General features: G+C 38.0%; 1 protein-coding gene across 4 annotated transcripts in view; it reads right to left on the bottom strand.

The window, feature by feature from the left end:
- Positions 1-27,071, bottom strand: part of Pcca (propionyl-CoA carboxylase subunit alpha) — a 358,388-nt gene extending 331,317 nt beyond the window's left edge. For all 4 annotated transcript variants that reach the window (XM_046454817.2, XM_046454816.2, XM_046454818.2 and 1 more), the window contains exons 1-4: positions 26,916-27,071; positions 11,301-11,378; positions 6,619-6,666; positions 6,438-6,506 (exon numbers count right to left, since the gene is read on the bottom strand). In XM_046454817.2, the coding sequence (XP_046310773.1) occupies positions 6,438-6,506; positions 6,619-6,666; positions 11,301-11,378; positions 26,916-27,020 (300 nt within the window). In that variant the 5' untranslated portion in view covers positions 27,021-27,071. The remainder of the gene's footprint in view (positions 1-6,437; positions 6,507-6,618; positions 6,667-11,300; positions 11,379-26,915) is intronic.
- Positions 27,072-27,408: the final 337 nt, after the last annotated feature.

Raw genomic sequence — 27,408 nt, forward strand, 5'->3', positions numbered from 1 at the left:
AAATTGAAACCCTAATTCTAACAGTTTGTATATATAATATTTTGCTACTTTTTAATGGAGAAATGTTCTGGTCTTTTTACTTAAAATATGAATGTTATCTAGGTGCACTTTGAAGAGTACAAGTTTAATAAATCTAAATTCTCAAATTCTTTGCTCTCACTACTCATCAAATTAATGTTGTAGTACCTACCTGCACAAGAAACTTCTAGTCATTAAACAGCTCTCATTCCTTATGTTTCTTTTCTTCTCTGGAACTACCCAAAATCAGAGGCAAGCAGCCCTAGGATGCCACTCCTCTGCCTTCTGATACAGCCCTTTAGCAATCAAGAAATCTCCCACATTAGCTCTCTGCCTAAAATTCAATAAATTTATTCCATAGATTGGTGTCTCCCTCTTTTCTTTTTTTTGTATTTTTAATTTGTTCCAATTAGTTATACACGATAGTAGAATGCATTTTGACACATTGTGTGTCTCCTCACTCCAACATTTTATGAATGTTCCCACTTTATAATATATTTTAATATGTTATGCTATTCTCCTTGCCAATTTTTCTCAGAATAAACTAAGGGGAAAATACATTCTTGCATATTTAATCTTCTGTCAATTTCCAAAGAAAACTTTTGTTGTATTTATTCAGACTTAAGAAAATGTACAGGGGCTGGGGTTGTAGCTCAGTGACAAAGCACTTGCCTAGTATGTGTGAGGCACTGGGCTTGATTCTCAGCACCACATAAAAATAAAAAATAAAATAAAGGTATTGTGTCCATCAACAACTAAAAATATTTTTTAAATAAATAAATAAATAATGTGGGGGCTGGGGTTGTGGCTCAAAGCCAGAGTGCTTGCCTACCATGCGTGAGGCACCAGGTTCGATCCTCAGCACCACATAAAAACAAAACAAAGATAATGTGACCATCAGTAAGTTTATCTGCTCATCACACAGTATAATTTCATGCAAAAACTGCTAAAACTATGTAAATTACTTTTATGGGAAAGAATCAGTTATAGTACTTTAAGGAGGTAGAATGGCATCTTTGCTTATAAAAGAACATTTGAAATACTGCTGGATTTTTAAGTTAAAATAATAACACCGTGCTGCCTTCTCCAGACAAATCACAGTGTCTGAACTATTTTTCTTGGTTATACTCTAATTGCTGCTAGGCTTTACATTAACACAAATAAACAGACTTCAACAACCCCCCCCCCAAAAAAGATATTGTGTCCACTTATAACTAAAAAATAAATATTTTTTAAATGTATAGATTAATTCAGTAATAACTAACATTTAAAATACATGGTCTTCCTATATAAAAGTAGAAGTCTTCATGTATGTTCTAAAAATTGTGTCTTAAGTATGCATTGTTTCCATACTAGTATTAGGGATTGAACTAGAGGCACTTAACTGAGCCCTATCCCAAGCCCTTTATTTATTTATTTTCATTTTTTGAGACAGGGTTTCACTAAGTTGCTGTGGGCCTTGCTGAGTTGTTGAGGCTAGCTTTGAACTCACAATCCTCCTGCATCTGCCTTTCAAATCATTGGGATTACAGGCATATGACACTATGGCCAGCCAGTTTTATTTTTTAAAGTTCTATTTCTTATCTCATTTAGATATTTTTTTAGTTTTAAATTATATACATTTTTTTCATATATGAGTTAAAGATAGAGATTTCTTTCTTCCTTCTTTTGGGGATTAAATCCAGGGCTTCGTGCATGCTAAACCAGTGCTCTGCCACTGAGCCACATCCCCAGCCCTTCCTTTACTTAATTTTGAGACAGATTCTTGCTAAATTGTCCATACTGATGGCTGGCTGCAAACTTGCGATCCTCTTGCCTCAGCCACCTGAATAGCTGTGATTCAGCTATTCATGCACCACCACATCATGCACCACCATGTCCAGCTTCGTCCAGCTTCTTTATTATTCTTTAACCAGTTCACATAAGATTTTTCTGTTTCTAGTGAGTCATTCAGTTAACTGTACAAGTCGGAACTCAGTAATACCTTCTTAATTTTGCCCTGCTGTCCACCATTTTATAGCTCTTGACTAAGTGCTATTACGTCTAAGAATACTGTTAAATAGTAGTGGAGAACTCATGAGTGAGATTGATGATCTCACAGAAGATGCCAGAAAGATCTTGGCCCTTCCACCATGGGAAAATACAGCTAGATAGCTTCATCTGTGTTCCAGGAAGGGGGCCCTCACTGGAAACCAAATCTGCTGTTGCCTGATCTTGACTTCCCAGCCTCCAGAACTGTAAGAAATAAATTTCTACTGGGTATAGGCCACCCAGTCTGTGATGTTCTGTTATAACAACCTGAACAGACAAAGATAATGACCAAGGGGAAAAAAAAAAGGAAGAAGACTCACATGTCTAAAACCAGGAAGGAAAAGGGAGACAATACTACAACTTTATAGAAATAAAAATAATAAGGAAATACTATAAACAACTTTATACCAATAAACTAGATAAATTAGATGGAAATGATGAATTCCTAGAAAGAACCAAACTACAATTACTCTCTAAAGAAAATATGAATAAATCTATAACAAAAGAATTAGTATTTAAGAAAAAACTACATCTTGGAAATATACATCCTAGATGGCTTCACTGGTAAACATTTAAAGAGGAATTAATACCAATTCTTCACAAACTCTTGCCAAAAAAATAGATGAGAAAACTTTCCAACTCATGAGGCCAGGATCATTCTGATACCAAAGATATCACAAAAAAATGGAGGGTCAGGGGAGAAGGAGGAGGAGAAGCAGCAGCAGCAGCAGCAGCAGCAGCAATGGACACCCTCAAAGTCTAAAATATATTTATTCTCCAAACAAATATATTTACCATCCAAACAAAAGAAAGAAAGGAAAAAAAAAAAAAAAAAAGCTGCCAACCCCTCATCTACTGAATGACCCAGAAATTCCTTCCTAGGTGTTTTAGTTTTGTTTTTGTTTGCAGGGCTGGGACTCAAACCCAGGGCCTCATAGATGCTAGGCAAGTGCTCTACCACTGAGTTACAAGTCCCAGCCCCCTCTCCTAGTATTTAACCAAGAAAAATAAAAGTCTATTTTCACAAAAAGATTTGTACATTTATAGAAATTCTGTTCATAGAAACTAAAAATTCGGAATTCCAAATATTTTCTCTGATTTAAGGATACTGATTCATAATGGGGTTGGGGAGGGGGGCAAGGGAGGATTACATGAACTCCAGATAGGGCGGAGGGGAGGGGAGGAGAAGGAATGGGGCATGGGAGTAGGAAAGACAGTGGAATGAGATGGATATCACTACCCAAAGTACATGTATAAAGACACAAATGCTGTGACTTTACTTTGTATACAACTAGATATGAAAAATTGTGCTCTATGTATGTAATATGAATTGTAATGCATTCTGCTGTCATGTATAACAAATTAAAATTTAAAAAATAAATTAAAAAAAAAGACACTAAAAATTCAGTTGGGATGGGATAACTCTGGGAGCTCATTCTAAAATCATATGGAAGAACAAAGGGCCAAGAATCCTAAAGACAATTTTGAAGAATCCACTGAAGGGAGGGTCTGACAGAAGAACTACACAATCATTTTCAAGATGACTTTTCCATTAAACATCAATTTCTGCAACTGGCTTTACCTGTTTGTATGATGTATTACTTGAGTAGTAGCTTAACATTTTTCCCTGGTTAACTAAAAATTAGTTTCTTTAACAAAAAATTAATAACTTTCACAGTCAAGTTTTGTAGTATTTCCCTACTACAATAAATAATTACATTTCAATTTATGAAGTCAACATATAAAGTATGTAACTTTTTAACTCCAAGTTACATTTATTTTTTTTATTGTTGGTTCTTCAAAACATTACATAGTTCTTGATATATCATATTTCACACTTTGATTCAAGTGGGTTATGAACTCCCATTTTTACCCCGTATACAGATTGCAGAATCACATCAGTTACACATCCATTGATTTACATATTGCCATACTAGTGTCTGTTGTGTTCTGCTGCCTTTCCTATCCTCTACTATCCCCCCTCCCCTCCCCTCCCCTCCCCTCTTCTCTCTCTACCCCCTCTACTGTCATTCATTTCTCCCTCTTGTATTATTTTTCCCTTTCCCCTCACTTCCTCTTGTATGTACTTTTGTATAACCCTGCGGGTCTCCTTCCATTTCCATGCAATTTCCCTTCTCTCTCCCTTTCCCTCCCACCTCTCATCCCTGTTTAATGTTAATCTTCTTCTCCTGCTCTTCGTCCCTACTCTGTTCTTAGTTACTCTCCTTATATCAAAGAAGACATCTGGCATTTGTTTTTTAGGGATTGGCTAGCTTCACTTAGCATAATCTGCTCTAATGCCATCTATTTCCCTGCAAATTCTATGATTTTGTCATTTTTTAATGCAGAGTAATACTCCATTGTGTATAAATGCCACATTTTTTTTATCCATTCGTCTATTGAAGGGCATCTAGGTTGATTCCATAAATTCCCACTTCTTAATGACAAACATCCTAACGATAACATTTGAACAGCATGGCTTGTTCATATTACTGATCTTGTAAAGCTGATTAGATATGATGGAAACCTCCGTGATCAAGTGTTGAAGAAGGAAAAATATTATTAAAGAAATTCACCTTTTCTGCCTTCTTGCCACTGAAGCAGAAACCAAATGCCTTTCTCTGATTTGACCATACTGTTGAGTTTTGACGGAGAATGCAGTACTTCTACTATGGAGCCTGGGAAATCATATTCTAAATCATATATTATAATTCTTGATGTATCTACTATTAGTTTCAGCCTCAAATTTCTTTAAAATAGAAAATTCCCACATCTGCTTTGGGAAAGGCATGCATAAGAAAGATAAAAAACTTACAGTAACTCTTTTGAAACTAGCTTTTACAGAATCTGAAAAATAATTTGTCTAAATCAGAATGTAAGAATTTGTCTAAAGCTAGAAATGTAAGAATGGGAAAGTTGGCAATGCTATTTGGGACAACACTTTGCAGAAGATGCTACAGATTACAGATTATTCTACAGCACCAACACTGAAATGTAAGTGTGAAAGAAAAAAAAAAATGTCAATGATTTTTAACTATCCATATAATAGTCACTTCCAAGAGAACATAGCATAGAGAATTAACTACATTTTAATATGGAAAAGTAATAAACAAAAGGTCCCTGTTAGTCTTGAAATAAAATAGTGCCTACAATTCAAACATTTTTTTCTCTCAATTTATCCATAGATGAAAATATCCCATAAGCTAATACACTGATAATAAACATAAGAAGAGAAATATGAATTTTAAATCTATTACTAGCTTGATGTTGACTTTAACAAAATTTTTCCCTATAGGAATTTTCTGTTAATAAATACCTTAATTTACCAATCAAGAAACAGATTAATAAAAGTAACAGTTTTCTCATTATTTGATGAATATCTGAGGAACGTAAATTACCATTAAAGCCATCATAGTTTAAACGATTTTTTGCAAAGAAGCCACAATCAAATGTTAAAAAAAAAAGAATATCAAACAATACATATGCAAAATTTCCATTACTTTTCATTAAAAGATAGATATTTTAAATGCAGGTGCCAAATAAATTATATACTTAGCATTTATTTTCGGTAAATTAGTTTGTAGTTATTTCCATTTTATTTCTTAAAAAGGAGAAGAATTACAATAAGACAAAAATCAACAACATAATTCTGGATAAAACAAAAATTTAAAGATCACAAAACTTGAAAACTGTATTAAATTACTATATTATAAAAGCTAACATTAACAAAAGGTCTGGTTATCAAAAGCACACTTTTGAAAAATAGCAACTCACATTAAAGTACAACTACTTATATTTCATTCCATAAAGTTCCAATAATTTACATTCTTTTCCCATGGGATTTTTTTTCTATTCATTCATAGTTCATTACAGCTAAAAAATGCCTGCTGTGTTAAAAATGCCAGATAAAATTATATATCATTCATTGCTTTATGCTATACCTTCTTTTGTTCATGTCCAATTAGCATCAGCCTATCTCTCATTTATCAACTTTCAGCTGAACACATCAGCCATTTAGGAAAGGTTAAACAACCACAGCATTCCCTTAGTGACACTGGAGTTATGCTGGGGAAACGTGCTTTCATAAGGGAGCATTGTGTAAACAGTTCATTAATCTTCCATCTAACTTTCTCATGCTTTGCTTAAATCTACTTGCTGACCAGCAATAGCTTTGCAATTTTTTAGTCTATTCTTGGTTTTTAAGCTTTAAAAACAAAGAATTAGGACACATAGAGATGACATTATGACACTTCCATTTTACTTAATATAACAGTGAACAATTAAGTTTTAAAATATGCATTTTTGAGGCCAAGAAAAAATAGAATAGCTTTCATTTTTGTTGTATGTAACTCAAAATTAAGTTCAGATTTAAACTAAAATATACTTACAGAACTAGCATCAACATCACTGTGGATGGCAACCGTCTTAATGCCCATCTTCTTACAAGTTTTAATAACCTATTTAAAATACATGAATGTTATCTAATTTATAGTAATTCATATTTAAAGGGATTTAACAATAATAAATTTCATTGAGTAAAATGGAAAAGAGAATTCAAATTCTACTCACCCTACATGCAATTTCTCCTCTATTAGCAATAAGTATTTTATCAAAAGTCTGAAAAAGAAGGAAAAAAAGGTAAAATTGTTTGAGAGCAGAAAACATCAAGTTTTTTCCATAATCAACAATGGACATTATTCTAGGAAACATTGACTTTCTAGGATAATATGTGCACTTAAAACCAAGAAATAACTAAAATCATCTGACCTTAATTACTTTGTTATAGCATGACTTGACTAGGTTACTTTATTTTTAAGTGGAAATAAACTTTCTTAACAAAAGCAAATCTTCAAATGATACTTTAAAAAACTAAAAAACTTTTAACTCAAAAATGCTTAAAATTTTTATTTTAAATTTTATTTTATAAAGTCTGGGAAGTCCTAAGCATCCTGAGTTGTTTTGTGCTTATATCCAAAGATGTCCAGACCAACTAAGTCATACCATTTGAATTCAGTGTTAAGTCTGAATAATCATCACATTTTGAAGCAGCTAAAATCAAATGATAAGAAAAATGCTTCTGGTGTGTATCTGGAGACCTAAGTCTCAAGCCCAGCTTTGCTACTGATGACCTTGGCTTAAGCAATTTCTTAACTTCCATATACATAAACTGATAGTACACTAATGAATAAGTATCCCATAAGGCTTTCTTCCAACTCTAAAATTGTGCTGACTAATCTCTTTTTTAGAAAACACACAATTGGCAAGGAATATAGCTCAATGGTAGAGCACTTGCCTACCATGAGCAAGGCCTGGATTCCATCCCCAATCCTTAACATAGAGAAAAAAAACGGAAGGAAGGAAGGAAGAAGGGAAGAAAACACACAATTAGGAGTAATATGGATGCAATGCACATATGTACACAATTATTCATGGGTCAGTGAAATGTTTTAAGTTTAGTAGAGAGAACCATAAAAATGTTTTATATTTCTAAAAGAAGAGTTAAAGTTCTACGTGATCTTCTAAAATATTACTCTTCTATAACTTAAAGCACCATGTTAACCCACAGGGAAAGTCTGGAATCTCAGAATGGAAAAGGCTTTCAAACTCTTGGTCTGACCTTCACCTCATACATGGTTCATTTCACCAACCTGAGACTAGCTGCTGTTGTAAACTAGCAAGCTCTCGATGTGACAGAACCCGGAACCATAGAGACCCTTAAAATAACCTGCTTTCACCTCAGGCCTGAGACTTCTGTAAAACTTCCTATCCAAACGGTCACAGTAAATCCCTGTTAAACAGGAGGCACAGTCCTAGAAAACAATGCTTACACTTCCTCGAACCGCATTTAAAACTGTGAAATTTTATGAAGCATTAAACAACTACATCTGATAAGAGCACTGCAGACAGCATTCCTGTAAATTTCACGTTAAGCACATTTGAATTCTGAGGCATTAAAGCAAATATGTATGACCAATTACAAGGATTAAGGAAGAATCCCATTCTGCTTTCTGTTCAGAAGGCAGAACTAGTGGTTAGGAGTCAGTCAGAGCCAAATTATCCAGGCTGAAAAACCCCAGAACTCCCACGTGTTCTTCTTGAATGTTCTTCCATGGGCAAGTTATCTACTTCTTGTCCCTCATTTGATATACCAATGAGGATAAGAGTATCTGCCATAAGAGGTCATGAGAATTATACAAATTAACACCCAGAAAGTACCCAGGACAGTGCCTAGCACATAATATATACTCAACAAGTATTAGCTACAGGTATTGTTATTCTACTGCACGGAACCACATGCCAGACTGTTAGGAATCTAGGAGTATGCCCCTGACTAATCAGGAAAAATTGTATCAAAGCAAATATTTGGCTGGGCATGGAGGTACACATTTGTAATCCCAGCAACTCAGGAGGCTCAAACAGAAAGATCACAGTTCAAGGCCAGCCTGTGAGACTTAGCAAGTAACTTAGCAAGACCCTGTCTCAAAATAAAAAATAAAAAGAACTGGGTAAGTAGCAAAGTGCCGCTGAGTTCAATTCCCAGTAACAAAAATATGTGTTTGCACCTGACACATCATCTCTACTCAAGGCTATTAATATATTACCAATTAGTGTACAAACTCAAATACATATTAATCTTCTCTACATAAAAATTTTCTTTTAAATAAATCAAGAAACATATGGTTCAGAATTTTAAAAGCACTCCAGTTTCCTGCTCTTACTAGTCTCCTGTATATTCTTCCAGATAGACCACGCATATCCAAGGACATACATGCCGATCAAGTTAAATCAACTTTAAAACTCCCCCTATCAACTATGCTTGATGACTTCAGTGGACAATATGACACAATCACAACAAATCATGTTAAGTGCTACACTGAAGCTGTGCCCAGGATGCTGGGTACAGAGAAGGGAGAGCATGGGCAGGATGTGTGAAGAAAGTGACACCGAAGGAAGAGGACGACAACAAATAACTACAAGGCATTTTTCTACAGCTCAAAACACAACATGTATGGGGAACTGTCCAGATAAACCTGGGGGACAAAAAGGCAGATGATGGACAAAAATTCCACTTAAAAGCCAGGGCTTCATTCTACATGTGGAGTTACATGAAGACACCCCAAAGACATTCTGAGGAAAAAGAAAATGAAAACCACAAATATAAACCAGAAGTTTAAATCCCTAAAGACAGAGGGGCTTCTGGGTATAGGAAGAGATACAGGGGAACCCACAGCAGCTGCTCTTCACTGTACAAATGATGCAGTCCGTGGTGCAAAGTCTCCTGAGATTTCTTGAGATCTTTTTCATGCAGTGTCTCTGTACCCACCCGCACTTCTTTTTCTTCCTTCCCTGTACTTAGATCCTCATTGCTGGGGTCTAAATGCACAGCTGGCACTTCATCCAGAAACCTGGAGAAGGACTGAGCTGGCCTGCTCCATTGGGTACTTGGGGAAGGAATGACAGCAGAACTCCCGACCCCGAGTCACTTGCTGAATACTTCTGAGAAAGGCCACAGCGCAATGGGCAAGCCCATCAGCTCTGGGAAAGAGAGGCTTGAGAATGCACCAGTTTTCGCTTCCTATCAAGGGGTTTGGAGCCTCAGAATTCAAATGTGCAAAACTGAATTGTTAAGGGTAATATTAAGCAGCAACATTTAGGCCGTGTGCTTTCTATAAAGCAGCCACTGTGGCAAACTCTTCTGTGAATTATTTCACTTATCAGATAATGGTTATTTATTCTCTTTATATTGTATGAAAAAAAGTAATTCATTAATCTAGAAGATAAAAAAAAAAAGTCTATGAAGTCAGTTTTGATAATATCCCCATTTTACAAATGGGAAAACTATAGGCAGACAGGGAGTAGCTGGAGGAGGTGGTCCACTGTGTGCACAAACATATGTACACATGAACTCCAAAGCAAATTGTCTGTGGTAAAGTTTTTAAATCAAACTATAGATTTCATAACAGCAAAATTTCACTCATAGCTAATCTATGAAAACCTGTACTGTCCACATGAACTAGAGATCTTTAAATGTTGCCAAACTGAGATGTTCCAGAAAAGTACAAAAAGATTCACTAGATTTAGAAGATTTCATTCAAAAACAAAATCTAAAGTGTTTTTTTAGTTTATTGGGGGGGGGGAGCGTTAATTGGGATTGAATCTAGGGATTCTTTAACACTGAGCTACATCTCCAGCCCTTTTTATTTTTTGAGACAGGGTCTTGCTAAGTTGCCAAGTCTGGCCTCAAACTTGCCATCCTCCTGCCTCAGCCTGGGATCAAGTTGCTGGGATCACAGGCATGCATACCCAGTTCATTAATTCTTTTTATATTGGTTATATGTGGAGATAACATTTTAGGTGTTAAATAAATATATTAAAATTAATTTTACCTATTTATTTTCATAATATAGCAAATAGAAAATTTGAATTTATATTTTTCCTGCCATTGTACCTCAAATTCTATTTCTTTTTTGTCAGTTTTGTGGCGTTGGGGATTGAACCCGGGACCTTGTGCATACAACCCAAGGCAAACAATCTACCACTGAGCTACACACCACACTCCACCCCACCCCTGCATTATATTTCTATTGAATGGCAAAAATGTAGACTCCTCTTCTTTCAAATCTTCAGATTCAAAAGAATCTGCAAAGTAGTTCTGTGCAGTTCAGTAATATGGTACTCTTAATTAATCATTCACAGCAGTTACACTTCAATGACATTTACCTTGAAAAATCTCTTCTTGACCAAAATTTTCTGCCCTCTTTGAAGACTACATCACAACTAAAACATGTTTTATTTCCCATCACCACTTCTAATCTCTTTCTCTCTCCTATTACAAGGCTCAAACATTGTCATATACCAAGATTTTAGTTGGAATTACCCTGTCCCAAAATTTTCAATATGCCTAATTGCCCTCAATCCAAAGGAGTCATAAATATTAATAATTGAAACAAAAACTTCAATAATTTGAACAAAATCTTGCAAGTGCCCAGTCTTTAACAAAGAATGATATCTACTTATTCTCCTAAAAACAAAGGAAATATATTACCAATGTATTCAAGTTTTGGTATAGATTCAAAGACAAAATTAAAGGACTCAGGCTGTGGCCCACAATGAAAAGAAGAACACAGATTGAGAATCTGTAAAACTTATGATGATAAAGCAATAAATAATTGTACAGTATTAATAAAGTTTAATCTGCCCCACTGAACATAGAAAAACTTAGCTGTTAACATTATTTTTTAAATACTTACTTTTTCATTAGGATCATATCCCACTGAACTGAGACAACGGGACACTAGTAAGCACCGTTCTGAATAGTGTGGAGCATGCTATTGAAAAAAGAAAGAAAATGAAATAAATTAGATGCTTAAATGGGTTTTGAAATATTTCTTTCAGAGTACTTCTTTCAGTTTGCTTCTAGCTACAATGTTTTATCAGCCACTATATGTAATTATTAGCAGTACACCATAATTATAGAAGGGAAATTGTAACTACAGAATCATCCCCTTTACACAAATGAAACCAAAGGCATCAAAATTTAAGCATGGTGCTGTACATGTGTAAGCCCAGTGACTCAGGAGGTTGAGGCAGGAGGATAACAGGTTTGAGGCCAGTCTCAGCAACTTAGTGAGGCCCTAAACAACTCAGTGAGACTCTGTCTCAAAATAAAAAACAGGGGCTGGGGATATAGCTCCGTTGGTAGAATGCTTGCCTTGCATACACAAGGCCCTGGATTCAATCCCCAACACCACAAAAAAATAAAATAAAATATAATAAATAAAAAACAAAAAGGGCTGGAGATGCGGCTTAGTGGCAAAACACCTCTGTGGTCAATCCCTAGTATTTAAAAAAAAAAAAAAAAAACCCTCCAAAGAAGTATATAAGCCAATGAACTAAGCAAATCTGAAGAAAGGTCTTTCCAAACATGGACTCACAGAGCAAGGTGAGAAATGTCACATACCATAAAGAACTTTACAAAATACCAGTCTTGGCTTCAAGGAGCTTCACGTTCATCAGTGACCAGAAAGTAATAAAATGTTTTTAATATGCCAATGTCTTCAGCATGACTTCTTATTTTGTTTTTTCTTACACAAAAGTGATTTTATTGATAAAAATATAAAAGTAATACTAATAATCAGGTTTACTTCTAATTTATTGTTTGCGGAGAAAGCATATCTTAACGCTTTCAGCCTTAAAAAATGACTAATAAAAATTGTAATCAAGGACTGGGGGCAGTGGCACATGCCTGTGATCCCAGGGGCTTGGGAGGCTGAGGCAGGAGGATCACCAGTTCAAAGCCAGCCTCACCAAAAGTGAGGCACTAAGCAACTCAGTGAGACCCTGTCTCTAAGTAAAATACAAAATGTGGCTCAGTGATCGAGTGCACCTGAGTTCAATCCTCTGTACCCCCCAAAAAAAATTGTAATCAAGGTTTAAAAAAATTGATTAGCCAGTAATCACTTTGAGAGCCAGACCCAAAAATGAAAAAAAAAAAAAAAGCCAGGCATGTTGGTGCATGTCTGTAATCTCAGCTACTCAGAAGGCTGAGGCAGGACAATCTCAAGTTTTAGGCCAGCCTGGCCAACTTAGCAAGACTCTGTCTCAAAATAAAGAGGACCAGATGTGTAGCTCAGTGGTAGAGCACTTGCTTAGCATGAGCTGGGTTCAATCCCTGCTATTGGAAATTTAAAAAAAAAAAAATCAGGAAAAGCCAACAAGTATTACCTCTTACAACTTTCTACAAGGGAAATCACTCAAATAAGAAACAAAATGTTCTTATAGTAACATTTTTAAATGAACTCCAAAGATATATACAATTATTTTTAAAGAATATTAAGACTCAAGTTGTACAATATAATCTCTTCTTTTTTTCTTTTCATTTTATTTTTCATTTTTTGCAAAATATAATCTCTATACAAAAGTAAAGGTAATAGACATGAAAGATACAGTGTATAAAATAAAGCCTTTACACTACCAAGTAAAAAGGAATAATAATGAACTTAGAATGGGAAGAAAATTAACTGTTCATTGTTAATTGGTCCCTATTAAAGACCAAGATTGTCTCATATATTCCTTCAAGCATCCCCATGAGTTAAAAGAGTGTTATCCCCAATTTCATGAGGAAATTGAATCCCAAACATTTCAATTTTTCAAAGATCACAGGGATGGGCTTTAATGGTTACAAGATTTAACGTGATTTGTTAAAAGCTTCTGGAAGTATTTTCTCTTACATGATAATAAAAATAATGGCACCTCCCACACTGACATTAAGGTCTACTGGAAGATATGGAGTTTTATAAAATTGACCATCAAAAGGGCCTCACCACTCTCTGTATTTTCAACTAAAAATTCAATCTTCTGCCCACTACAGAATAGGCATAATTTAGAAACTTGACTGTTACAGCAAACTTAATAACACAAAGATAACAGTCTTTCCCCCCCCAAAAAAATTATGTGTTTATAGCCTCAACCAATGCCAAAAACAAACCCTAGGAATAATGAGAAGCAAAAACTACCTGGGAATTTTTCAACACTTGTGCTGCTATAAAGCAGCACTAGGAAAGTTTCACAAGTTAATAACTCGCCAGCTTTCTATCAGTTTTGTAAAATGGGACAGCAAGAGTTTTGCACTCTCACTAATTCACCCTAATATTGTAGCCACAAAATGGTCTATTCAGTAACAAGTCAACATATTCTTTTACAAAAAGCAAACTCATGTGTGTTTAATCACTAACAAAGGGTATAACTGATTCCTGATGGCAGAAACCAAATGTGAGTCTTCAAGAGAGAAAATACAATCTGGACATTTTCAGTATTCTAATTCTCTTTGGAAAATGAAAATAAACAGTGATGCCTTTGCTTGGGTGAAGGAACAACCAGGAAAGCAGATCGCCATGTGAGAAAGAACTCCAGAGAGGAATCACACTCACCAGGTTCAACCTCACTACCCCTGTGACTTGAGCAAGCAACCCACTTGGAACTCTCTGCTCTCTGCTAAGTAAAAGCTCAAATGGCTTTTCTCCAAGGTCCCTTATGGACTTAAACCACTTTTATTCAAAAACCAAGACCTTAGCACACCTGTACAAGAGCACTGGAGGACTTACTGGGGGCCAAGATAATTGTAACGCTGATCTCACTGCTGAACTATTCGGAAATATGAAAGAAAAAAAATGCAGAAATAGAGCTAATATCATTAATTTTGATAAGTATGAATTTCACATTCAGTTTCCAGATAACTTGCAGAGGAAACACCTCAGGTTGTATAGGCTCTTTAGTTCATGAAGAATGAACTAAATTAAATTAAACCTTGGCCACAGAAGAGTTTCTAACCCAAAACAATTCAGAATTTTTAAGTAACCAAATTCTGAGGAATATTTGGATCAGCTGAATCTAAATATATTTACTTATAGAAAAGTGTCAATAATATAAAACTAGACTGAAAAGTTTCTATACCACACAGTTCTTAAAATGCAATCAAATCTATTCCAAGTCATACCTGGCCAAAACACAGAAGGCGATGTACCAGTATCCCTAATTGAGCAAAAATTTTTTTGGAATCTTTTTATTATTATTTGAAAATATTTGATTCTGAAGATCTAATACACAACACATTTTGCTGCCATTATCAAAAAAGGAAGTATATAGCCCATGTACACGTGAATTTGCAATTATGTGGCCCAAAGTTTTAAAAGGAATGGATGCTTCTGATTAGCAAGAGTTTGAGCCCTCACCAGAGTCAGAACTACGTAGAGTCAGCCCCATAAACGCTCTTTCTTTTGTTTACTCCAGGCTGATCTTAATGGAAGTTTAAAAAGGAGAATCGATACAAGTTTGAGGCCAGCCTCAGCAACTTAGCAAGACCCTATCTCTAAATAAATAAATAAATAAATAAATAGCTGGCTAGGGATGTAGCTGGGAGGTAGAAAGCCCATGGGTTCAATCTCCAGTGAAAGGGAAGGAGAAGAAAAAGATGATGGGTCAAAAATTAGATAATTCTGGTAAAACCAGAACATAAAATTTTATTTTTAAAATGCAAGGAACAAGTTAGTAAAAATCTGTTGATCTGGACCTCTACACAGAATTTTAAACATTTGTTGTTTTTGTTAAGTATGTAAGAAACTGGTTACAAGCCCAGTCCAAAATTCATTTACTTTCTAGCAACAAAGTTCTGAGAAAAAAACTTAAATCAACTCTATTTATAACAACCTGTAAGCCTGTCATAGAGGAGAAATGCCAAGGTGTGGAAACTGTTCTCCCAAAAACATACTGCCAAGGATTCCTGCCTTGGACAACTTCCTGTATTTTCCACACTTAGTAGAGAAAGGCCTGCTAACAGGATGGCAATGAAAGTGGCAAGACCCCCATCTCAAGACCTGGGCTGACTCAGTTCCACAGCTTCATAGCTGAGAGACAAGCAGCAAATCACTCCTCTGGGCCCCAGCCTCCACCTGTTTCACAAGAAAGGTTGTTAAGAGGATCAAATGAGTTTTTTTACAAACAAAGTGGGGGAGGGTAGTGTAGGAAGGTAAGATATACACAAAAACCAAACAGGAGTAGTCAGCCTTCCCCTTCTTTCTTAAAATTATATCACAGCCATTGGTGAGTTACCATTAGCAGAAAGGAGTCATCAAGAACTCTGGCCTAGGACTGGGTGGTGGCTCAGTGGTAGAATGCTCGCCTAGCATGTGTGAGGCACTGGGTTCTATCCTCAGCACCACATAGAAATGAAATAAAGATATTGTGTATCCACCTACAACTAAAAAATTAAAATTTAAAAAAAAAAAAAAACTCTGGCCTAGACTCAAATTCTAATCTAAATTAGAATCTTGATTCTAGCACTTCTTAGGTATACAGGAAAATTCACCCATTTGCAAATGGGGATAGTAATAGCACTTACCTAGGTCATAATGCCATTATGAGGACTAAATAAGAATGTATAAAATGCCTAGCACAGGTGCATGTGTGTTATAGTCATCATTCAATAACTGTTAACCAAAAGATGAGAGAAATGGTACAATTTTTAGACAAAATGGATCCATGTCTTCTAGTCACTGCAAGCAGGGAAACAAACATTCTTTGATATGATAAAACAGCATCTGGGCCCAGGATGTCCCACATTCAACACATGGCCATATCACAGGCAAAACTGGTAAATCCACTTGCAGTTATCTTAAAGAACAATTGAAGCATTAGTTCTGCCAAAACCCAAACTACTATAGCTCTTGACATAGCCACAGTGGCCTTCAGGTGAATGATACTAAAATAATTCTATGGACACGTCAATTCCAAGAAGGAACCTGTCCTCAAAACTGCAAGTTAATGGAGCCACAAGATGACCTTACCAAGGTGACCACAAGCTAACACTGCAGCTCTAAACTTCCAGGTGAAGGAAGGTCCTGGCTTCCATGCTCAGAACCATCGGTTGAATATTGATTTCAGCATTTTAACAGACCAAAGGGACCTTCTAAGGTAATGCCCTCTAAAGACACAGGAGGGAGTGAGGTTGTCACTACAGTATAGTTTGTCTTTTAAACAGACGTCTTCACTGGCTGCCAAAGCCATAGGGAACACCACCTTCAGGACAGTCAAATCCCAAGACTGTCCAGGCTCTGTCTCCCAGCCTGGCCACTCCTCCTAGCAGACACTGTGGCTGCCCATGCAGACCCCTCACACAGTAGTATGGCATCTCCCTGCTGCTGTGCTGAGGACAAATGGCTCACACTGCTCCCTAAGACCATTTTCCTCTACTACATAGGAGTTCTCCATCAAGACTGAAAACCCTCTCCCAGCCTACAGCAAAGAACTAGCACAGGGTTCAAAAGGTCAGTGCCTTCACTCCAAGGTGGAACCAACTCCAGAGCCCAATCTGTGCTCTAGAACTGCAATTTGGCAGTCACTGGCCACTTGTGGCTCCTAAGCACTTGAAATGGGACTAACTCCAAATAGTCCAAATTCAAATGGGCTATAAGAGTAAATGCCACACCAGATTTTGTAGGTGTTAAATGAAAACCACAGGTTAGCCAGACATGGTTGTGCATACCTGTAATCCAAGCAATTCAGGAGGCTGAGGCAGGAGGACCTCAAGTTCCAGGCCAGCCTCATCAATTTAGCAAGGTCCTAATCAACTCTGTCTCAAAAAAAAAAAAAAAAGGCTGGGGTTATGACTCAGTGGCAGAGCGGATATGCTCCCCTTACACGTGGGAAGTCCTAGGTTCGATCCTCAGCACCATAAAAATAAATAAATTAAATAAAGGTTTTGTGTCCATCTACAACTAAAAAACATTTTTAAAAAAATGGGGCCCAGGGATGTTGCTCAGTGGTTAAGCCCCCTTGGAGTCAATCTCCAATACCAAAAAGAAGAAAAGAAAAAACTCAGAGGCCATTGTTCTGGACTAAGTTCCTACACTAGGCCCCATGGCGCAGACTAAAAGAGACACTCATGCCAAAGGTTTGCACTCAACTAAGCTGTTTATCCGATCTTTACAGAGATCAGCATTAGAGAGAGAACAGTTGAGTTTCACAAATAGGCCAGTTTTAATTGACATGATAAGTCTCTGGAATTAATCCTTTCTCAAAAAAAAAAAAAAAAAAGGACCTGAAGTAATCTGATGTTAACTGATTAGTCATTTTCCATTGTTCTTTCTCCCTATCTATGCCTTACAACTTTGAAATGACCAATTTCTTTTTCATTCCTGCTTGTTCTTTCTCCACCCCTTTTCTTTCTCTAAAACCAACTTCCTCTCCTCAGTTCCTTCAAACACTTTTTTTTAATTTTATGGCATGAAGTGTTGCCCAGTTCTAGAATGGAAAATAAAACCAATTAAAATCTTTATTTTTTATTTTATTTATTTATGTATTTATTTATTATTCTTATTTATTTGGGGTGGGGTGTTGGGGATTTAACCCAGGGGCACTTTACCACTAACCTACATCCCAACCCTTTTTATGTTTTTATATATATATATATTTTTTTTTTTTTTTAAATGTTGATGGACCTTTATTTTATTCATTTATTTATATGTGGTGCTGAGAATCGAACCCAGTGCCTCACACATGCTAGGCAAGTGCTTTACCAGTGAGCCACAACCCCAATCCTTATGTTTTATTTTGAGACAGGTTCTCACTAAGTTGCATAGGGCTGCCCTAAGATGCTGATGCTGGATTTGAGCTCAAGATGCTCCTGCCTCAGCCTCGCAAGCTGCTGGGATTATAGGCGTGTGCCACTGCAACCAGCTACCAATTCATATCTTTAAAGTTCTGTATTTCTTTTCCTTTGACACTGAAAAAAAATGTAAAAGACCTCATATGTAAATTTTTACATGTTGAAATAAAAATCTGAATATGTTAAGTTAAAGATAATGTGCTGTTAATTTTATCAATATGAATGCTAGAAGAAATCTAATTACATGTGCAGCTCACCTTATACAGTATTTTTTTAAACTAGAATCACCTGGAGGGCTTGGGAAACAGATTACTGGGTTCCACCCTAGATCTTCTGTTTCTGTGGGTCTTCCAATGGGGCTAAAGAAGGGGCATTTCTAAGAAGTTCTGGTGCTGGTGCTGCTGGCTGGGATACCATGCTTTGAGAACCTGAGCCCTAGAGCACCCCTGCAACAGAACAGTGGTCTCCAGCTGGGAAGCCCTCCTGGCTTAGCTTCCCACCCCCTTCACTCCTCTTGAGGCCACCTTCACAAAAGCCAGGTACCTGACCACCCCACCTCCCCAGAACAGTTTTCATTTTCAACAACCCAAAATCCTCCATCAACCTGAGAATGTTGGGTTCTCACCATTTGCCCTGTTCTGCACCAATTATGTGATCAGACATACAACAAATAAGAAAAATACAACTCTCTGTGTTTCATAAATGCAATTCAAACAATTATTATTTTAAATTTATTTATTTATTCTAATTTGTTATATATAATAGCAGAATGCATTTCAATTCATAAGACACATATAGAGCACAATTTTTCATGTCTCTGGGTATACACAAAGTGGAGTCACACCATTCACTTCTTCATATATGCACTTGGGGTAATGATATCCATTCTCATTCCGCCATCTTTCCTACCACCTGCCTGCTCCCTTCCCTTTGTCCTATCTAAAGTTCCTCCATTCCTCCCATGCTCCCCACCAACCCCCATTATGGATTAGCATCCTCATATCAGAGAAAACATTCAGCATTTGGTTTTGGGGGATTGGCTTACCTCACTTAGCATAATATTATCCAATGCCATGATTTTTATTCTCTTTTAATGTTGAGTAATATTCCATTAAAATATATATAAATAATCTCACAGTTTCATTATCCATTCATCTACTGAAGAGCATCCAGGTTGGTTCCACAATTTAGCTATTGTGAATTGTGCAGCTATAAACACTGATGTGGCTGCATTTCTATAGTATGCTGTTTTTAAGTGCTTTGGGTATAAACCGAGAAGTGGGACAGCTGGGTTAAATGGGGTTTCCATCCCAAGTTTTCCAAGGAATCTCCATTCTGCTTTCCATAGTGGTTGCACCAATTTGCAGTCCCATCAGCAATGTATGAGTGTGCCTTTCTCCCCACATTCTCACCAACACTTACTGTTGTTTGTATTCTTAATAGCTGCCATTCTCACTGATTTGCATTTCTCTAATTGCTAGAGATGTTGAACATTTTTTCATATATTTGTTGATTGATTGTACATCATCTTCTGAGAAGTATCTGTTCAGTTCCTTGGCCCATTTATTGATTGGGTCATTTATTTTTTTGGTGTTAGAGTTTTGAGTTCTTTATACATCTTAGAGACTAGTGCTCTATGTGTTTGATAAAAATTTGCTCCCATTCTATAGGCTCTCTCTTCATCTCACAGATTATTTCTTCTGCTGAAAAGAAGCTTTTTAGTTTGAGTCCATCCCACTTATTGATTCTTGATTTTATTTCTTGTGCTATAAGAGTCTTATTAAGGAAATCGGGCCTAATTGAACACGATAAAGATTTGGGCCTACTTTTTCTTCTATTAGGGCAGGGTTTCTGGTTTAATTCCTAGGTCCTTGATCCACTTTGAGTTAAGTTTTGTGCATGGTGAGAGAATGGGGCTTAATTTCATTTTGTTGCATATGGATTTCCAGTTTTCCCAACACCATTTGTTAAAGAGGCTATCCTTTCTCCAATGTATGTTTTTTTGGCTCCTTTGTCTAATACGAGATAACTGTATTTGTGTGGGTTTATCTCTGTGTCCTCTATTCTGTACCATTGGTCAACCAGTCTATTTTGGTGCCAATACTATGCTGTTTTTGTTACTATTGCTCTGTATAACTATAGTTAAGGTCTGGTATAGTGATGCCACCTGCTTCACTCTTCTTGCTAAGGATTGCTTTAGCAATTCTGGATCTCTTATTTTCCCAGATGAATTTCATGACTGCTTTTTCTATTTCTATGAGGAATGTCATTGGGATTTTGATTGGAATTGCATTAAATCTGTACAGTGCTTCAAAACAATTATTTTAATATAAACTATAGTCTTTGTGTGTGTGTACATACGGTACTGGGAATTGAAGCCAGGAGTACTCTATCACCGAGCTACATCCCCAGCCCTTTTTATTTTTAACTTTGGGACAAAGTCTAGCTAAATTGCCCAGCTGGCCTAGAACTTGGGATCCTCCTACCTCAGCCTCCCAAGTAGCTGGGATTATAGGTGTGCCCCACTGGCCAGCCATAACTATTATTTTGATCTTCCCTCTTTCCCAAGCATCAGCCTTCCTATCTCTAAGACATTATCAAACCCAGGATCTCAGGAAATTGACTTGAGTCATTCTTATTTATTGTGATGTAATTTACATACCATAGAAATTACCCTTTTAAAGTATACAATTCAGTGCTTTTTAATATATTCACAAGGTGTGAAACCATCATCTCTATCCATTCCACAACATTCTTCATCACCCCAGAAAGAAAACCTTAACTTAACACTCATTCCTATCCTCTCTCTTCTTAGGCCTTGACACCTAGTGAAATTATATAACATGTGCCCTTTGTGTCTTTGAAGAGTCATTCTTGGTTTTTCTCTTCCCAGATATCTCCCTCCCAACCCAAAAGCAAGTGCTACTGAAACTGAAGTTTGAGATGAAACTAGATTCTCCACTTCTGCTAGCAGGTGGGTTTGGTAAGTTTCAGGCCTGTACAACCAAGAAAGCCCATTTCAGTGTTACCAGCTATTCACAGCAGGGAATGACTGTTGGCATAAGCTCTGGGGTGGCAGCCTGCAAACCCGGATTCTTCTCCACTACTATCAATTGGGGAGTTGAGGCTCTGAATTGCAGGCTATGCCCTTCAAATTTGCAGAAGACCCCAGCAGCTCACTGCCAATTTCTTTCCAGGTTCTTGTCTTAGAAATTTGCAGAATGAAATCCATGGACAATAAACAGAAGGCAAGAGTGAAAGGAGTAGGATTTATTCAAGTGAGAAGAAAAGAAACAGAGCTTTCTGCAGGGCAAGAAGGGACCAAGCAGGGCTTGCTTTAAGTGCATTAGTCTAGAGGTTTATATAGCTATTGGTTAAAAATTATATAAATCTGGTCTTGGAAAAGTACTAACGCTATTGGTCAAACTTTATGCTAAACAGGACTTGGAAAAGTACCAGTGCCAGTGCTATTGATTAGTCCATTCAGGTCTGCCCCCACTCCTATGCACGAGGAGTTCAAAGCAATGTGTAGTGCTATCTCATTTACTACTGTAGCTTCAAAATACATCCCACATCTGACCAGTTCTTACCAAAGTTCTCACCACCTCCAGTGCTATACCCTAGCACAGGTTACCATGATCTCTAACTTGAACTTCTCCAACAGCCTCATGACTTGTCTCCCTGCATCCATCTTCCCCACCCCACACACTCACATTAAGCCATTTTACATTTTCAAAATGTAAATCCACCACATCAATGTTTATAGCAGCTCAATTCACAATAGCTAAACTGTGAAAGCAACCAAGATGCCCTTCAATTGATGAATGGATAAAGAAACTGTGGTATATATACACAACGGAATAATACTCAGCATTAAGAGAGATAAAATTATGGCATTTGTAGGTAAATGGATGGAGTTGGAGAATATCATGCTAAGCAAAATAAGCCAATCCCAAAAAACCAAAGGCCAAATGTTTTCTCTAATAAGTTGATGCTGATCCATAATGGGGGTTGGGAGGGAAGGCCATGGGAGAATGGAGGAACTTGTAGGGCAAAGGAAGGGAGGGGTGGGAAGGGGGCATAGGGGCAGGAAAGACGGTGGAATGACATGGACATCGTTACTCTAAGTACATGTATGACTGCACATATGGTGTGATGCTACATCATGTACAACCAGAGAAATGAAAAGTCGTGCTGTAATTCTGTACAATGAATCAAACTGCATTCTGCTGTCATATATACCTAATTAAAATAAATAAATCCAATTTCTTAAAAAAGTTCTTCCCTCGGGGCTGGGATTGTGGCTCCCCTAGCATGTGCCAGACCCACATAAAAATAAAATAAAGATATTGCATCCAACTACAACTAAAAAATAAATATTTTTTAATAAAAAAAGTTCTTCCCTCATTTAATAGCTCTACCTCCTCTCAACCCATTCCTCAAAATCCTATTACCTCTTCCTCCTTCTTCCAAATCCTAATTTAGTGTTGTAAGAGGGAGTGTTTACTCAATTAAATATTATTTACCCACTGTATGCCTCAGGGCTCATGTTCCAACTGTAACTTTTGCCTCCAATCATTGACCCAAAAACCAGCCACTGATTCTCCTGTCTTCCCAGCACCTCAACATAATTCTTACAGGCTTGTAACACCAAATACTGAAGATGAAACACTATGTTTCTATATTTAAAAAAAAAAAAAAGTTTTTTTGTTCCCAAATCCCCTTTTCCTTCCTATTTCCTGACTTACCCACATTTAAAAATAAACAACAACAACAAAAAATTTTGGAATAACTCCTTTTCCTTCACTATTTATCAAAAATGTCACCAATTTTCCACCTTATTTAGAAAGAGGCTATCACAGCTTTTACCTCTGTTCTAAAGCTCTTAAGACAAGGAAGAAATCCAAATAGTAGATATGTAGATACACAGATGTCTATAAACATCTGATTACACCGGTTTCTATAATAGTCATGGAAAAAAATTTTCCCAAATGATCTGTCAGAAATGTGTCAACATGTTACAAAGATTTTCCTGAGGCAATTCTAAAGCACTCAGACAAGCCTAAAACATTTTTTCCCATGTTTATGGATTAGAAATGAATCATAGGTTTTGAAGAACATAGAGAACCTAAGCTTTCAAACTTTGTGAATGTACCACACAGTGAGACTATCATTCAAATGAGAGACAATTTGTAATCAGAAAAGCCAGGCCTTGGAATCATACTGTCCAAGGTTCAAATTCTACCTCAACCAATAGTGTCCTTAAATTATTTAACTGCTCTGAGCTTTGTTTTCTTTTCTATGAAATTGGGATTTTTTTATGTAGTTGCTACATAGATAATATATGAAAAACACTTAAGGCATATAAAAGTTCAATAAACTGTAGGAATTCCTATAAAACCAATATTTTCCAGCCACTGAATATAGGCAGTGGAAACAATTAGGTATTTAACAGAATATGTTTTAAAAGTTGATATCTATAACAAATAAAATTTAAAAGGTTAACTCTACATATACCTAAAAATAAACAAATCCTGTTAGCTGATTAAAAGAATGGTCTGAATTCTCTAGACTAGTCTAAAGTTAGCTGTCTGCTTTTCATCCAACCCAAAGGTTTGCAGAAGTGGCGGGAGGGATTAAAATCTTCAAAAGATTCTGCTTCAAACAGACTCAGTGGAGCATATTTCAGGTTCATAGAAAAGAAGCATGGAGAGGAACTAAGCAGCAGCTCAAGTTCCCTAAACTGATAGTGAACTTCAGAGATGCTTCTTATTTCAACAAGGAATTCTCTGCTGGCACAAACATAATGCTACTCCACTGTCAGACATGCAGCACCTATTGTGTCAAACTTTGTGTTAAGACCATAAAAATAGACAAGATGCAGACTCTGCTGACACATTAAAAGGAAGAAACCAGGTAAGAAAAATCAAAGCTTACATATTATACAGTAAGTGTCTAACAGTAACTACAGTAACAACTTTCTCCTCTTAGCATCTTCAATCTAAAATGTCAATGTCATCCTTCCCACCTTCAGCACCAATGGCTTCCCACTGCTCTAAGATAAACACTAAATTTCTGTAACAGCATCAACAAGGCCCACCACAGTCTGATGCCTGCCTACTTCTCTAGCACCAAGACATCCCTGCACCACACCCCCAATAGGCTTTTCTAAGATCTGTAAATCTCTGGCCACTGGACCCTTCCATTTGCTGTTCTCCCATGTATAACACTACCACTTCTCTTTAACCTAGGGGAAAAAAGTCAGGCTGGGGAGATAGCTCAGTTGGTACAGGGCTTGCCTCACATGGACAAGGCCTTAGGCTCAATCCCCACCACCACAAAAACCAAATGTTTAATTAATTTTTTACAAAGTCACTTCACCCTTCAATATTTATCATAATTTTCATTCCCAAAGTAAGTACTCCCTTACAATATGATTAAGAGCACTGGCTCTGAGGGATATGGGTGTGACACATGGTAAAAGTATTTGCCTAGCACATGCAAGGTTCTGGGTTCCATCCCTAGCACCACAAAATAATAATAATAGTAATAATAATAAATAATTTTCTAAAAGAGCACTGCCTCTGGAGTTCTAAACCCAGAACTAGGTCTGCCGCTTACTAGTTCTGACTTTGAGCAGAGTCACATAACACTTTGTGCCCTGATTTCCTCTTCTTAAAAGTGGGGATTACATGGCTATTGTGAAGATTAAATACATTAACTCAAGTAAAGCACCAGAATAGTACCTTGGGACAGAGAACTTGAAAGTATTGACTTGGTCAAATCCCTATATTTTATTACAACATCAAACCCCCTCCCCAATAGCATTTTCTCTCTTACTAATAGACCAAATTTTCTAAGAAAACAAATCATATTCATGCCCTACAATTGGAACACAGGAGTTATTCAATAGAGATGTTTAGAAACAAGACCTGAAAAGAAGCTAAGGCCCAATGAAGTGACCTGAGCAACACATTGAACCTCATGCACACACCTTTCCCAAACTGCCTCCTTCATAAATGTACACAAGTCTTACAATTGCAATAGAACTAATGTAACCAGTGAAGATTAAAAGATTACAGAACGATAAGGATTCAAGAACAACCGGGCCTGTGTAATGGTGCACTCCTGTAAGGCAGTGGTTTGGGAGGTTAAGGCAGGAGGATCACAAGTTCAAAGTCAGCCCTAGGAAGGCCCTAAATAACTTAGTGAGACCCTGTTTCTAAATACTTTTTTAAAGGGACTGGGGAGGGCTGGGGATGTGGCTCAAGCAGTAGCGCGCTCGCCTGGCATGCGTGCGGCCCGGGTTCGATCCTCAGCACCACATACAAAGATGTTGTGTCCGCCGAAAACTAAAAAATAAATATTAAAAATTAAAAAAAAAAAAAAAGTTTAAAGGGACTGGGGATATGGCTCAGTGGTTAAGCACCCCTGCGTTCAATCCCAGACACCAAAAAAATAAAATAACAAACAGCACATAGCAACACAAAGAACAGCCAGAGTGGGCCTTCTGCAACTGACACTAAGCAAATATAGGTGCCAAGGTTACTTCCAGCTCTCTCACACTGCCCAACTGGGCCTCAATTCGCTCACCTTCAAAAAGAGTAAGAGAGGGCAGATCATCTCTGAAATGTCTTCCAAATCTAAATTTCAATAACTATAAATCAAATTATGTAGAAATTTTTTAAGGATTTTTCATTAAAAAAAAAAAAAAAAGGCCAGGCACGTTGGCGCACACCTGTAATCCCAGCGGCTCCCGAGGCTGAGATAGGAGGAAGAGTTCAAAGCCAGCTTCGCAGTAGCGAGGAACTAAGCAACTCAGACCACGTCTCTAAATAAAATACTGAATAGGGCTGGGGATGTGGCTCAGTGACTAAGAGCTCCTGAGTTCAATCCCCGGTGGAGAAAAAAAAAAAAAACGTTTAACAAGCACACTAAACCTGCGGACAAATGGTTTTCAGGGGCCTTCATCTTAAAGAATTGGTTCAAATGACTTAATAGGGTTGTATTGCATACACTCATCCCAGAGTTACGAAAGACTCCAAGTGAAAGGGGAAAAGAATCAAGAATCAAGCAGCACAGGTCAACACACCAACCTGTAGATGAAATTGCCACGGTAACACCATAGGGTGAACAATGCTGAAACACGTTTCAAACCAAGCTACTACACAGCAAAAAAGAAAGAAAGAAAGAAATGCACAGACTTTTTCACATACGGTACCAGTGTGATGCCCTACAATTTGGGCAGGCTTTCAACTCAAGCCTGAAATCTATTTAGCAATCCTATCATACATTACTTTAAAAGTTAGGATAAACTCACAACCCCAACTTGAGCAGCCATTCGTAACAACTCTCAAAAGGGGCAGGACTCTTAAAAACACATCTGGAAAGCATAACACGAAGCCAGTACCCTAGAGGCACTGGAGTCTGTCCACAGGCTGTGCAGGTACTTCACTGCCTGGGAGAGCAGAAAATGCACAGCCGCCTGCCTCCGTAGGCCTCTGTCCTCGGGACCCTGGAGAGATGCCTGCTACGAGGAATGCCTCCCGATCCGGCTCCACGGCGAACTCGGGGATGGAGGAGGAGCGAGGGGCGCAGACAGCCGGGAACCCAGGTCCGGGGAGGACACGTCTGGCCCGGGGCACCGGCCCCCAGGAGAGAGGCCGGCTGGGAGCCCAGGCCCAGAAGCCCCACAGAGTCTCACCTTCAGGGTCCACAGCGCCGCGCTCCGCATCAGCTGAGGAGGGGGCCGCCGCCCCCGCCGTCCGGCCGCGACCAGCGCGAATGTCCCTACCAAGAGCCCCGCCATTGTCGCCCGGGCGATCAGAGCTCAGCTGACCTCTCACCCCGCGGAAGGGGGCGGAAGGGGAGCGTCCGAGCCCCGGCCAATCACGAGCCAGAAGTCCGAGGCCCCACCCCCAGTCGCCAGGGGAGGGCTGCGAGGGTTCTGCTCTAACCCCCCCGGGCCGGGAGCCGCGCCGAGAGAGGAGCTTTCTAGGACCCTCCGGGAGCCGGCTGCCGCGCGTCCCGCTGCGAGCCTAGCGGGAGGCCACGCGTCCCGCTGCGAGCCTAGCGGGAGGCCACGCGCCCGAGCCGACCCCCGCGGGAGAGAGACCCCAGACTCGCGCCTGCAGCGATCGCGAGCTGTGCCCGCGTCAGCTTCGCCAGCGGCGCTCGGTCGTGCCGGTTAGGTCTTT

The sequence above is a fragment of the Marmota monax genome, unplaced genomic scaffold (assembly GCF_021218885.2).
Source record: "Marmota monax isolate L192 unplaced genomic scaffold, Marmota_monax_Labrador192_F-V1.1 WCK01_AAM20220418_F8-fsc00026, whole genome shotgun sequence".
Taxonomy (NCBI): Eukaryota; Metazoa; Chordata; class Mammalia; order Rodentia; family Sciuridae; genus Marmota; species Marmota monax.